The sequence below is a fragment of the Lutjanus erythropterus genome, chromosome 21 (assembly GCF_056507025.1).
Source record: "Lutjanus erythropterus isolate fLutEry1 chromosome 21, fLutEry1.hap2, whole genome shotgun sequence".
Classification (NCBI taxonomy): Eukaryota; Metazoa; Chordata; class Actinopteri; order Lutjaniformes; family Lutjanidae; genus Lutjanus; species Lutjanus erythropterus.
The window spans coordinates 26,730,514-26,745,827 of record NC_139337.1 but is presented as its reverse complement, the minus strand read 5'-3'; the positions used below and the strand labels follow the sequence as shown (position 1 = coordinate 26,745,827).

The window sequence follows — 15,314 nt, the reverse complement described above, 5'->3', positions numbered from 1 at the left end:
TTATTTATACTGCTTGCCTACTTATTTATTGTATTTTATTAATGTTCCTCTCTATTTTACTATCCTCTCTGCTGCTTTAACACTGCAAAATTCTCCATTGTGGCAGACAACTCTAACATATTAGATTTGTCACGATACCAGAATTTTAAACTTTGTTATAATACTAGTATAAAAAAAGATACTCAATAGCTCTTTTGATACTGCAGTAAAAAGAAAAATGAGTCCTAGGCAGACAAAATAGGATATCTTTTTTCTTTTTTAAATTAACAGCCGGCACATCTGCAGTGCAGGGACAGAAAAAGTCGCTGAACACTGTCTGGTTTTGCTGCAAGCCAAAAAAGACTAAAATGAACTAAGACCTTGAATGTGCAATTGGAACATTTTTTTTATAGCTTTAGCACATTCAATACAACATTTAACAGATATGGTATCACTTTAAACATGTGGTATTGAAAAACTATTCTAATACTAAATAGTAGGTGAAGACGCCTTTACAAAGGATTTAGAAGTTGTAACAATCAGTATTATCAGAGATAAGCATTTACCACTACTTGCATGAGCCATTAATGAGAAAAGTGTTTGGGTTGCCAGGTTGTCAAAATTGCCGCCTAACAACCAGTTTCAAGGACGCACCTTTTTGGGACATGCTGCTGTGTCCCCATTCTCCTCAGGAGTCAGATGTACAGACTTTGGATTGGTTTGGCAATGCATTCATTTAAACCTGCCTCACGACATTCATTCATTTAAAAGTCTTCTGACACATATTTTTGCTTTTAACAAATTTTGTACCTCCTGTGATTTGAAAATCGCAGAAACCCATATTGTGGTTTTGATAACATTTGAATTAACTGTGCAGCCCTACTGACTGAACTGCTTCAGTACTATTGAGTATCAAAAATGCAATATAATTTAACAGCAAATATCAATACCTAGGGAGTAAATCACATCAGTGTCAGTGAGCCATGCAGCAAGTTTGTACCAAGATCTAATGATGCTGGTGATTGGCCGTCTAAAGTGACACGTCACAGAGGCATGCAGGAAAAACACGAGGAGAGCAGCTTTATCCTTTAAGAGTGGGTCATTCTACTGTAATGTGATCTTATGTAATGTGATAATTTTCTAATAAAGTAGTGCACTTAAAGTGTTTATTTTGTGTCTTTTCATAAATATATAAAAACTTTACTCCCACGTTAATTTGCTTTGCGGTAACTCATCTTCTTCTGGCTGACTATCTGAGTCTGGTGGTGCATGCAAATCAAAATCCCGACAGGAAAAATAAAGTTATCAGGGCCATAAATGCAACGTACAAATCACTGGAGGGTTATTTTGGCTGTTTAGAAGTTGATGTAGCAGCTAACATTAGCTGTGGCCTAAAACGACATCTTGCTTAATGCTCACTACACAGTGGCTCTGATGTTTGGTGTCACACAACTGGCAAATGGCACGTAAATGTTTTCCAATCGAGTCCAGCCATTTTGTTTCATGTTTTCCCGCCACCTGCTGGACAGCGGGAGCAGAACGATAAACTGCGTATATGATATAAAGAAAAAGAAAACAAATTAAATTATAATAATCATCGTCATCATATATTTGTATGAATAAAAAGGAACTTTTCTCATCATCTTTAATTTTATACATTGCTGTAGCTGGTACTCATCTTCACATGTCATCTAGACTGTAGTTTGTTTGTTTCAGTTCAGTATTGATTCATAAAGATAGAGAGAAAATACAAATTTCTTTGTTGTTTCCACAGCAACCACTGCTGGTAAGCAGTGCCTGAATACACAAACACAACCTGATTTAGGGTCTACCAGGGTCACATGGATGACTGGTGTCTTTTGTAGGCTCTCATTATTTGACATGGCATCAAAACTTCCCCCACAAAACTTGGTGTATTCCTTTAAGAGACGCCAGACAGGGAACAAACATGAAAGCTCCTCCACCCAACCTGTGACCAGCAGACACGTGCAGCCAAAGCCACAGACCCTCGCAAAAAAGCTACTGCAGCGACACAGGCCCCCCAACAAAATGCCCTCGCCAACCAACCCCGCCCACGAACACGGAGAAAGCAACAAAGATACAAACTCCAGAGACACAAAAAAAAACACAGCCACAGCAAAAGAGCCATTCACAGGCACCCAGCCCAGAAACACAACCACTGTTCATATAGCATAAAGCCACAGATGGCTGCTCGACAAAGCTCAAACCAAACCGAGGAGACAGACTGGGACAGATGACGGCACTGAAACTAACAACACAGAGACATTTTCCAGCATGTGTGTAACTGTGTGTATACTGTATGTGTGCATATGTGTACATCAGCATCAGAAATTCATGGTAAAATGCACATTTAAGTCTCTTAGTATCACTCTACAAAAATAATTAGGAGTACAAATCTGTCCATTTCACCGAGCTCACATTTAATGTGGTTCAGTGCATTGATGTGTGGATGTGATTATTGTAACCCAATGAGCCAAGAATAATCCACTGTGATAAAGGTCATTCCTTCAGTCCACAGCAGAGAAGAAAAAAACAAGGTGCATTTTGATCAGAAAGTGATGAGATTTCAGTCCAGCAAATGTTAGCAACACAAAGTGAGTTGTATCAGAAACTGCAAACCCCATACAAATCATATATTACTCTGAGGGGTGAAAGAATAATGTGTGAACAAAGAAAAGAGAAATCTCCTGCAAGAATTGCAACAAAACATAACAGTGGGATGTCAGATATGAGGTTTAAAGTTATAATCCTTAAGATTTTCATGATATCAAATCCTGTCTTTGATAATATTCATGGCCTGCAATTTTCTGCAATTACAACTCAGCAAGTCAACATATGTTTATATGCATTTTATCGCATAACAAAGGTTGGTGCAAATAGCAAAATGCGAAAAAAACATTCTCAATTTCACAAAAAGTTTTTATGATAGCTTTAGCTGTTTTTTGTAGTTAGAGCTCCACACAGATCTGATGTAACCTTCCTCATATTAATACAAAAAATATATTTTTCATATTTTCCTCCTGCTTGTTTTTCACCATTTAAGGTTCGACTCTCTTAATGCTGTTATCTTGTTGCGCCCTCTCCTCCTGCAATGATGATTTTCCACCTGCAGAATTGGCACCACCAACTGCTTATCTCGATGAACCAACTCCTAATAAGAGCCGTGAATGAAAAAAACATTCATTTGCGTTTTCTTTTGTTAATTTACTCAAAATTTGGTTTAAAATTTGTGATACATTCGGATGGAAACACGGCAATTGTTAGTGGCGGAGCCTCACACACGAGAAGGATTCATCAGAAACGATGCCGAATGTAATCCAACATTGCCATTTGTAATTTCATCATATCGTGTAAGTTTATTGTGGTGAATATCCATTGTTATTTCAACAAGCTGTCTAGCTCGCTAATGGACAGTCTTTTATTGATTTCCTGCCTTAAAGATTCCAAAGAAAGACAATGAGATTAGATGTCCTATCTGTGATGCAATAAAATATTTGTGTCTTGTAAGGTCAACTTATTCTAGTTTGTTTTAGTGCCATTTTAAAAGTTTTACAAGTTTTGAATCACCAAATCATCCAGGACAGAAATCTTAAGGATTATAACTTTGAGTGTGTGTTTGTGTTGGGATGTTTAATCCTATATATTCCCCCACTCATGTGTGCTTGTGTGTGCGTGTGTGTGCTCATGTGTGAACCAACCTTCAGCGTGGACGTCAGTATGCGGAGGCGGTGCAGACGCTCGTTGAGCTGAGGGTCGGCGGCCCGTCGCAGGAAGGACTGCCTGAACTCTGACTGGTCTTTGCCCTCCGACCCGCGGCCCAGGGGACACACCCCGCCCTGCTCGCACGCTCGAAACAGGTCGCCCAGGGACGCACCCTCGCTGCCGCCTTCACACAGTCAAGAGACAAAGACAAGAATCACTCATTTGATGGTGATATAAACGCTCCTTCACTCTAAAGATTTGAGGTAAAGGCTAAAGAGCTGTCAGAAACCTGATTAGACTGAGTTATATCTCAGAGCAGCCACTGGAGGACAGCAGCACACACCTCAACACCTCTACTACACACTATAATGACTTCTATTAGTCATAGCAAGATCATTAATGATGATAAAGTCCTGTTCTCTTTTTCCCTCCAGCCTCAGATTCTCACTTTTGGCAGTTTTAGTTCCTCTGCTTGACGAATTGAAAGAGAATTCACATCATTATATTTCACTGTTCATGTTTTTGTTACTGTCTCTTGTTTACTATTTTATTTTGGCACTTTTCTGTCTGTACGCCGCTGGGCTCACCTTGGCAACCACTGCACCATTGTCTCATTAGCCTCATTAGATCAGTGTAGGACTGGAGTGTGTGTTCGATTTAAATGATGATGATTTAAATGGAAATGTGTCTGCCTGAGAGCGTTTTTATTTCTGGCACATGTTCTGACGTCAGCGTCTTCACCTTAAAAACCTTTTTTTCTCAGTCTCTAGTGGCTGTCATTCAATGTGAGACACATTTTTCCTCTCTGCTCTTACCTAACGTCCGCCCACCCACTCATTACCAAGCTGCATTTATTTCTCTTTGTGCTCTTTCTCCTCCTGCTATTGTGTCCACGTGTTTCACCGGACACGTATGTTCCTGACTGTGAACTCACCGTTGTGTGTTTGCTGTTCTTCTTTCGCAGGCGGCGCGAGGAGCGTGTGTAGGTTGCTGTCTCGTGGCAGCGTGAAGCTGCGGGGTTTCCCTCCCTGGGTTGCCATAGGAATCAGCCTCTGCATCGCCATGGGCAACGGGACATTCCTCTGTGCAGGGAGAGTGTAGACGGCTCCGGCCATCATAGTCCCACCACCAGGACCGGGCTCAGCAAAGACTGCATCCTCTGTAGCATAAAGAAAACATGAGATAAAGAATTATAAACATTATATTTTCTGTGCTCTCTTCAATCAAACTACTGACTGAACTATTGACTAGAAAGTCAGTACAGCATCAGTCATTTTACAGGTAGAAAAAGTGCAAATAAAACACAAAAAATATTCAATATCCAACCTAAAATTCTCCAGCACCTATGGCCCAGTTTACACCTGGTATTAAAATGAGTCTTGGGTGATCTGATCACAAGTGGACAGCTCTACGCTAAGTACAGGTGATCTGGGCTGCATGTGACCACACTGAAGGACCACCTACTCAACTGAGTACATCACTCAGTTTGCTGTAATCCAAATCACGTTTTGTGCTCTCTTATCTGTCAAAATAAGCAGCAGATGTTGGTGAACACACTGTCTGTTTCAACTGATTTAACTATTGAGCTGTAACGGCAACATCGCCAGACTCCCTGAAATAATCACACAATTTTGAGAGTTGTTGAGTGAGAAGAAACTTAATAAACTTTGTGAAACAGCTATGGCAAATTTAATCATTTGTTCCTTTAGTCCTGGGTGATATAGCTGAAAAACCACAACAGCAAAGTTTATTATAGGTTGATATCAATAATTATTGATCTTATAAGTCGTGACTGACAACATGTTTTGGACTCCAGAGGGTGGAAGCGGCCAATGTGGTAAAATAACTTTGTTGTATTATCACTGGGTCATATTGGCAAAATCACATCTAATGATATTTCTGACCAAATATGGTGATGTAATGACATAGATATTGGCAACAAAATTGTAGGCATGACTATCGGTGCTTAAAAATATAAACATTAACGCTAACAATCAATTAAATCATTAATATTTATTAAGGCATGTTGTTTTCTCATTTTATTCTAGCTTTCATTATTTTCTCTTTTTTACCCCACAAGTTTAAGTTTCCTTATTCAACACGTCTCAGCCAGACAAAACAATGTCAAATTAGGCGCAATTACCATTTGCGTATTCTATAATACTGATGAATTATCAATTAGTACATTTTTAATCAGTTAAATTTTTGACAGTAATTGATGATTAATCATTAACATCCCTAATTAAATAATTAAATAAAAATATAATTTAAAAAAATGAAAAATCTTTGATAATTTGGATATAATGACTGAGTAGGTAAAGACAAATAACAGAACAGCTAGAATAGTCTGTAAGTTTAGAAAATCACTCCACTCCACTTATTCCATATCTAGTTTCATATCACAATACAATATATCAATATATTGCCCAGCCCTGCATGCCTTCTTATAAATTTGGCATCAAAAGCAAAACATGAAGTTGTTTCTTTCCTTGTAAAAAAAAATACTGTCAGTTGAAGCATCGTTGCACTGGTAGAGACTCTGGGTCTGAAGTTCATCTTACATGGCAAACTTTAGCAGCTGCCTGAACACACTGATTCAAATGTTTCAACATTCTTTTTCTTTTGCTGATTTGGACTGAAATACAGCAACTGTTCGTGGCGGAGTCCGCCATTCCCACACTGGATTTATACATTCAACATCCAACATTGCCTTTAGTAATTTTATCTTGTCGATAACAGCATCAGAGTTGTATTATGTTACTGCCTGTGCAAACACTTTCTGCAGCTGCTAGTTCACACTGCTAGTGTTCGAAGTCAAAGCATCGTTGTACTGGTCGCTACTCTGTGTCTGAAGTTCGTCTCGCATGCCAACATTTAACAGCTGCCTGAGTCAAATGTTTCGACACTGGAGTGTTACCGAGAGGTCCAGTTTGTAGGTAGTGCAGTCCAGCCTCTGTTAATGGTGTCTCGATCAAGTCCTGCCAGGAGCGTCTCTGGGATGAGGAAGAGCGTCCCGGAGACCCTGTCTCACTACTGCCCCCCGCAGGGCTGGAACGGTACTACAGGAAACAGTAACAGGGAGAAACAGCAATTTTTTCTGCATTATTACTCATTCATTCGTGTTTTGGGATCATGGTAACTCTCCTTATGATCCATGCCGTCTCTCAAACAGCTTTTCTGTGCAAAGATGTATTTGACACAATGTGACAGTCGGATGTAGCAAGGTTCATTTGTTGCACTGCTTTTATCTGCTTCACTTCACTTCCCTTTGAAAAGCAAGTAAACAGAAAACCACAGTCCCAGACTCCTGGATTTGGTGAAGTGAAAGAATAGAAAATGAATAAATAAAACCCCTTGAGTCTAAAATATTCAATACACTCTACAAAAATGTTGGGAGGTCCAAACATACTGAGACTTTGCCCGTCTCAGACCTTTGCGAGCACTAGGACTAAAAAAATGTAAATTTTCTCCTGTGGGTGGTTCTGGAACAAAAGCCATTAAAATAATTTCTGAGGTAATAAAGAGTCCCTACTGGTAGAATGAAAGTAATCCACCGACTGTGTGCCAATTACATTGTGACATTACATTGTGTGCCAGTGTGACATTTTAGAGTGAAACATCCCAAGAGCGAAAAATGTTGCTTTGAAATGTTCCTGGAATGTTCCCGTGTGGTCACGATGTGGAGTTTTTTTTAAAGCCTTGGTGGATTTTCAGGGAGATTGTGGGAACAATATTGAAATGTTCTCTTTGTAGCAGTGCAATGTGACCAATAACCTATATGGAACATCCCCCTAAAGTCATATCGGGAACTTTGGCCTACACCACATTAATCAACCATTTAGGGAACACTATGCAGGTAAGTTATTTAAGAAATGAATTTTACTGAGAGAAATACCTTTCTAAATTACTTATTAAGGAATAGCTGGGCATTTGGGGAAATATTTCAGTTTATTTAGGACAGTTAGCCTAGCTTAGCATGTAGACTGGAGGCAGGGGGAAACAGTTATCTTGGCTGTAAAACCACACTTTATTATTTTTACATTTTAGTTTTTGTACAGATTAAACAAACAAGATATAACTTGTTATTTATTGAGCTGTAAAGGTGCTGGTCGATGTTGTTACCTATGTAAAGCTGTTGCACGCAACTGTTCCAGGCTTTACGCTAAGCTAAGCTAGTTGTCTCTTGGTTCATATAGTCACTTCTTAAACTAGCTAATACTAACCAGTTAGCTAGTCCAGATCAATCCTCAGCTAGCTAGTTACATCTGACAGCTCTACACCAATTGTTACCTAGCTAATTAGCTAGCATTTGGCTAACATTAGATAACTTATGATGTGACTATGTGTGGCTTTAAAAATGTGGTTTTCTTTTCAACATAGACGATTCTAAGACATAGCATGTCTGAGTACAGGAAACAGGAAAAGATAAAGGTGACTGAGGTTCTGCCAGGTACAAAGTTTGATCAACTGTTACTGGAGCACAGAGCAAAAAGGGGTGGGACTTACGAAGGGTGAAAATTAAAGGCCGTTAGTTCTTGAGATATTTTGCTTTGGACATGCTGATACGCACCTCTACAGGATCACATCTGTACTGCACATCGCTGCTGCTGCTGCCCCCCGGCTTTCTCCCACTGTGTGTGGTGCCTCCCCCGAGAGGGCCTGGATGGTACTGCGGCTCCGCGGCCGCCGCGGGGGGCTCGCCACAGAGGAAGTCCTCCTGGGAAGATCGAGAGCGAGACGTCTCTGTGGAAGACAGACGAGTGGTCCGGCCTTCCAAGTAGGCACTCATCTGACGGAGAGAAGAAAGACGTCAATTGATCGACGGGTCTCATTCAATTGACACACTTGAAAACAGGATTTCTATCTAGTGAGGCAGTGAGATGACTTCCAAAGAGGCAGGGTGCTGATTGAATAAGTATGTGAGAGAGAAACTAAGAGACAAAGAAGAAGAGATGAGTGTTTGGACATGAGTGGAAATCAGTGTTTGGAGAAACACCAAAGACTCTTTATTACAAGGATTTCCAAACATTATTATCTGAACAATTTAGCAGCCTAAAAAGGTGTTGTAAAAGCTGTTGTTGTTCTAGATTTTCATTTTATCCCAAGCTACAAAATACAAGCCAAAAGACAAAGACGTTTAATGTGGAGCAAAGCAGCATGAGGGCCAATTATAGCAACAATTATACCAATTTTAGCCCCACCACTCCCTGTAGGCTAAATTGGCAAAAACATTAACTGTTAAAATGGACTGCGGAGGAGCACTGAGCGTGATTTCAGCCTCCTTCAAGTACAGTATGTACTTTATACGAGTGTGTAATACAGTCGTGTGTGTGTGTGTGACTCACTGATGGAGGCCGTGGGTAGGTATCGTATGGAGGTGGGGGACTGTCCTGTTTGGGGCTGGAGGTGGTGTCATCCTCATGTTCACTCTCACTCCAGTAATCTGCAGGAAGCCCACACACACACAGAGTCAGAAACACCATCAATTCATATCTATCTATCTATCTATCTATCTATCTATCTATCTATCTATGTCTCTCTCTCTCTCTCTCTCTCTCTCTCTCTCTCTCTCTCTCTCTCTCTCTCTCTCTCTCTATCTAGTCCAAAAGAAATGGATTATGAGTGTGTCTGGTACTTGAAAACATCATCTTTCAGCCACCATCTGTTGAAGTGCCCTTCATCGAGTCCCTGGATGAACCCTCACCCTGCTCCTGGCGTATCGTCTCTCGCTCGGCGTAGCCCACAACAGCCATGTTGAGACTATATATCTATCTATAGATGGTTGACAAATTAAAAGGCTACTTAAATCTCATAAAGAACCCCTAAAACCTTTTCAGCAGTCATTAAGTACACTAAAACCTCATAAATAACCAATAAAATCTATGACAAGACTACTAGAACCTCCTTAATTAGCCCTCAGACCTCAGGACTCCAAAAGTACTGCAGAATCTCATAAATAACTAGTAAACGACCAACAGAACTTCCTTAATAAGCCTCCTACGAATTTCTGGAACCTTCTCAATGGACACCAAAATTCCTAAAATATTCCAGGACCTCTCCAATAACGGCAAAATCTATAAAACCACCCCTATAACCTCCTTAATGAGCCCTCGACCATCATCCAAACTCCTAGTGTAACCTAGAATCTCATCAATAACCACTAAAATTTACAAAATCATCCCTAGAACCTCCTTAATGAACATAGAACCTCCTAAATGACTTCTAAAACCTACTCCGACACTCCAACTGTACTATAGTACCTCATCACTGGCCACTAAATCTATGAAACAACCACAGGAACCTCCTTAATGAGCCCTAGAACCTCCTGAAGGACTAAAGTCTCATGGGCAACGAAAACCTCTTACAGGATCCCCTCTGACCCGTTTTGTCCATCAAAACTCCTAAAGCACTGTAGAACCTCCTCAAAGACCACTAAAAGAAAAATAAAAGAACCTCCTGAAAGATCTCTTGAATCTCAGTTACAAAAAGGATCCCAATAACCTCCTACATGACCTCTAGAACCCCCTCAATGACCACTAAACTTTAAACCTCCGCCAACTCACAAAACATCTTAAAAGACCCGTAGAACTCCTTTTTAGATTCTCAGAATAATGTACTAATGTAATGATGTGCGTACTGTGAGCGAAATCTCTATCTATAAGGAAAATAAATAGGAACATGAGTGTGTCTGGTACTTGAAAACATCATCTTTCAGCCACCATCTGCTGAAGTGCCCTTCAGCGAGTCTCTGAACGAACCCTCACCCTGCTCCTGGCGTATCCTCTCTCGCTCGGCGTAGCCCACAGCGGCCATGTTCAGACGACTGAGCCATCTGACGGAAGGGAGGAAGTTCAGGTTCAGATTTATGGATTCATGTCGTAAACAAAAACACATAGTGAGACAAATAAAGCACAAACACCCCTCTGGATATCACGACCAGCCCACAGGGGCTGCATAATGAAACCACACAACAGCAACATCATCAACACAAACACATTATGAGAAAAAGATCTTAAATTCAAAAAGTACTCCACTGATTCATCATTGCACTCCTATAACATTGTCTGAGTCACCACTGACAGTTAAAAAACAAGTATAAAAACTGATCCAGCAGAGGCAAACATCCTAATTTTTAATTCCAATGCGTTCTCCTTCCTTGTCAAAACCTGCTGCCTATATTACCCACAGTGTGGTCTGAGGTTATTTTTGGATGTGTGATGTTGGTAGAGGCTAATGTAGCCTTGAGTCGCTAGCCTCAAACAGAAACGCGGAGCAGCTACAGAGATCTGGTGAGCTCACTTCGTTTTAACTCCACACCCAGCAGATATTTTTCATTAAACTTTAAACTTGTAGTCTTCAGTCCCAACCGACGCTGAATCAAATGACTCCAGGCAATTTATCAGACTTCGTACAGCTCAATCTGGAGCCAAGAAAGGCTTTATTCAAGTTTTTATTTTTTGCATATAGAGTAGTACTCCTCTACACCTGTAAACAGACTGACATGTGTTCCTCTTTAAAGGAGACCTGCTCATTTCATGGAGTTTTTATATTTGTAAAACTTTACTCGAGCTGAAAAAAGCAATCAAAAAATTGCTGATGTCTTCACAGTGTGAAGTTGATGGGCCGGGTGGGAATTCATGGGTGGGGGGCAAGAGGGCAAACACTACTGCACATATTCAGTGGGCCATATAACCAGGAAGTAAACCCTGAAGCTAGAAAACTTTTTTAACTCATACGCCAGGCGAGCAACTCTCACTGGACTGAATGGGTGCCATGTTTGCATCCACTATCTAGTTCCTCATTGTACAGGAAATCTATGGTACATCATTGCTTCCTCTTGTCGATGTGCTCGACAACATACGACAGCTACGTTGAAATTAGAAAAATAAATGTTGGAAATTTAGAGCATTATGAGGCCTGAGGTTTTTGCTCACGAGGAACACTTTTGCATATGATTACCTCATAATTTCAAACTTTGGCCATGTTTAATATGAACATATGACATTGTAAAACTAAGCCTATAAAGCACAGTTATTAACATGATTGAACACACAACATTTAACAGAAGTGATTATATGAGCTGGGAGACAACTAGCTTAGCATAAAGCCTGGAAACAGGGGAACAGTTAGCCTGGCTCTGTGCAAAGACAACAACAGTGACCAACCAGCACCTATAAAGCTCAATAATTAACACGTTATACATTGTTTCTTTAATCTGGCCAAAGTGTGAAAGCAAAAATTTTGGTTTTACAGCAAAGCTAACTGCTCCCCCACTTTCAGTCTTTAAGCTAAGCTAACAAGCTGCTTCTTCTTCTCATCTAACTCTCAGCAAGAAAGTCAATAAGCATATTTCAAAAAAAAGGTCAAACTATCCCTTAATTTGTAATTTAGAAAGGTCTGAAAGACTTATTTCTCTCAAATATGAGTAAAAATCCCCCACTGGGGTGATATTCTTCTTTTTTCCAAAGCAATGCAACCAATTACATTTTTGTAAATCACTTATTATTTTTAATTTGTAACTCATTAGAAACAAGTGAAATTATTAACAGAATCCTTTCTGTGGTTAGGGGGTGATTATGTAAATTACAACACAGTTTGGAAAGCCCCTCGCGCAGGATGAAACTGGAAGCACGGTGGAAATATCTTGGAAAATTATGTGTTTCAAACACATCAGTTTCCAAATAAAACAGGCCTTCTTTTTTATTATTATCAAATAAAAACATATTTGTTTTGTGCTTCAGGGATAGTAAACAGGAAGCTGCACTCTGGCCACCCGGCTGGCAGGGAATTTGCCCTTCTACATAACCTTCATCTGTGTTTACCACATGCTGCTTTACCTGTTCATGTCGTCCACTCCATCTGCTGCAAAGTAGAAACTCTTGACCTTGGGGTGACATGCTTTGAAAGCACTAGAGAGACACGAGGGAACAGAGGGAGTTGTTTTTTTCAGGCAAACATTTACTCACGAGAGCATGTTAACTGTACATAAACAAGTGGCCTATATGCACATAAATATTTAGTGGACCGTTCTCATCATGCACTTACTACTTCTTGCGACATTCACTGGCCCGATCGATCTTAAACTCCGGAAGACTGACGAAACCCTCTGCCTTCTCGTCCTGAACAGAAAGAGAAATGAAAGATATCAACAGAAAGATAAATACTAAGTTAAAGCGGAGTGGGAAAGGCTAAAAGAAAATGTTCAGGAAAATTCTACTTCATTTCTATCTGCTTGATTTCCCAGACTGTAACTCTGTAGGTTGTGCTAAATTTGCATGTTGTAGAGTTTTACGAGAAGGAGGAGCGACTCCCACCACATCAGGAATAATTTCAAATCATTGCCTGCATTTACATGCACAAAATATTCCATGTTTTGCCCAAAAAAGAAAATATATTAATAGATACTATAGCAATATTCCTGATTACATTCAGCTCTGCATTCTTCTTTAAAATGTTGGCGCTGCGATATTCACACATCCAAAAACCTGTCCAGGTGTTTCATAATGTTCAAAAGTATGTGTGTTTCACCTGCCATCCAGATATGTGGGCTTTTCTTTTGTGCAGCATATCTGACCGGAGCTGACTGTGAACATGCAAGAGGACGTGTGACGCATAATACACTAAAAACCACCAATTGAAACGCATATTCTGTGTGTCTTTTATACTATACATGTCCAAAGACTGCTCCTAAAACCTGAATAATATTAGAATCCCACATGACTTAATCAGAAAATGCTACATTCAGAATAAGGCCTGATTTGGAATATCAAAAATACAGAATATGCTGTTTATATTACCTGTATCACATTTGGAATATTGTTATATTTGTATTAGAAAATGAATGTCATGTAAAAGTAGTTGTCTTTGAGTCTGGACTTTTGAGATTGTGATCATTTCCTGTGATTAATTTCGTTGTAGCTGAACTAATCTTTGAAGTCTTAGTTTGACAAACTTAAGTTTCTGACAGTAGTTATTTTACCGTGGTATCTGACTTTAACGTGCCAGAATTTGCCAATTAGCAAAAAACAGAAAATACAGCAGTAGGGAAATGTCATTAGTTTGTGGGTATTTGGTCGTAAACCAAAATAAACTGACTAAAAATCCCAAATGTCAGTCTCGTGGTGGTGATCGCTTAAAATGTCAGGCGATCACCAAAGTTGTTAGGATTCATCCCGTGGGCACTGTGGATATTTGTAACAGATTTCATGGCAATCCACTGAACAGTTGCTGAGATATTTCAGTCTGGACCACAGATGGACTGACCACATACGACATCTCTAAAGCCTTGCTGCTAGCATGGCTAAAATCTTCAAGGGTTTTTGAAACATTTCAAAGACTTTATACAACTTATACTATCGAGTCACATGTCACATTTCAGTTTGTAAACTGGTCACCATTCACTTAAATTGTTTGGGAGATCCTGTAACACTGTTTTCCTGTGAAACTCCAGCAAACCCGACTTATACACTTTTTATGTACCTTTGTTTGTGGGTTTTGTTAGCCTCTTGGTCTGCAGTAGGTTGCCAGGTTTACGCACAGTGCACCAGAAATCCCCAATCACCATGTTTCCAAAACCAAATGTAGCTTCTTAATATCTCAAAAATTCAGATATTAAATAAAAAAGTCAAGCCCTTTTGAGTCATCTGTCCCAAGTCTATGTCACGTCTCATATCATGAAGTCAAAGACAAGTTGAGTCTTTTATCAGTGTCTCAAGTCTGCAAATTTACAGACCTGTCTCATTCAACAGGTCAGTTTTTATTCAGCTTCATGATATATTTCTATCTTTCTTCATCGCTGTTTGAATTGCAAATTAACATCTGATACACTGGTCACACTATGATACTACACTTTCTCGTCTACACTGTATCAAATAAACCATAAATAAATCAGGCTGACATCTTTTAGTTTAATATTCCAATGTAAAGTCTTCCTGTAGCTCAGCTTCAGGATACCACAGTGTTTTTCTCTCTTTGTCTTTGCCACAGAGCTGCACCAACAGAGCGATTACAAAAACTTGCATAGCCCCTATTAAGTTACAGCAAGAACAGATTATGACAAATTTCATCACTGCCTCTTTGTTTCAGGCCCCGACTTTATAAAACACAATGAAATATGTTCCAATTTTCGGGAAACTGCCTCTTAAAATACTTTTTCAGCATCTCATACCAATAAAAAATTCAGATAAGAGGCTGGAGCATAAAAAGAGACTTGCCTCCTCGTTGATGTACCAGTACAGGCAGTTGTCCTTCAGAACAAACCAGTACTTCTTCCACTTCTGAGAAAAGTAACCCTTCGCATCTCTCTTTCTCCACAGCCAGCCCTCGCAGTCTCCTCTGCCCAACGCCTTGCAGGAAACACGCCTCCGACTCAAGGAGGCCAAACTCCGTCCTGGAACAACACGGAGGAAAACATGAAGGCGGCGTTGACAAACAGAGAATATAAATCAGAAAATCTGACAGAAAGTTGGGTTGAAAGCAAAGACAGATTGTCAGTCAAACGGCGGAGCATAGTACTAATGCTGCTTGTAAGTGCTCACTCTTTCATAGTAAGTGTGAATAAAAGCATTCACAAAATGCCACATCCTAATGTAGCAATAACACTTGGCAAGAGT

The 15,314-nt window shown here is 39.8% G+C and overlaps 1 protein-coding gene across 1 annotated transcript in view; it reads right to left on the bottom strand.

Annotated features, from left to right (window-relative positions):
• Positions 1-15,314, bottom strand: part of cnksr2a (connector enhancer of kinase suppressor of Ras 2a) — a 60,437-nt gene that overhangs the window by 1,954 nt on the left and 43,169 nt on the right. The window contains exons 15-23 of the mRNA XM_084710403.1: positions 14,916-15,091; positions 12,748-12,821; positions 12,540-12,611; positions 10,467-10,534; positions 9,048-9,145; positions 8,273-8,491; positions 6,620-6,761; positions 4,637-4,861; positions 3,699-3,886 (exon numbers count right to left, since the gene is read on the bottom strand). Coding sequence (XP_084566529.1) covers positions 3,699-3,886; positions 4,637-4,861; positions 6,620-6,761; positions 8,273-8,491; positions 9,048-9,145; positions 10,467-10,534; positions 12,540-12,611; positions 12,748-12,821; positions 14,916-15,091 — 1,262 coding nt within the window. The remainder of the gene's footprint in view (positions 1-3,698; positions 3,887-4,636; positions 4,862-6,619; positions 6,762-8,272; positions 8,492-9,047; positions 9,146-10,466; positions 10,535-12,539; positions 12,612-12,747; positions 12,822-14,915; positions 15,092-15,314) is intronic.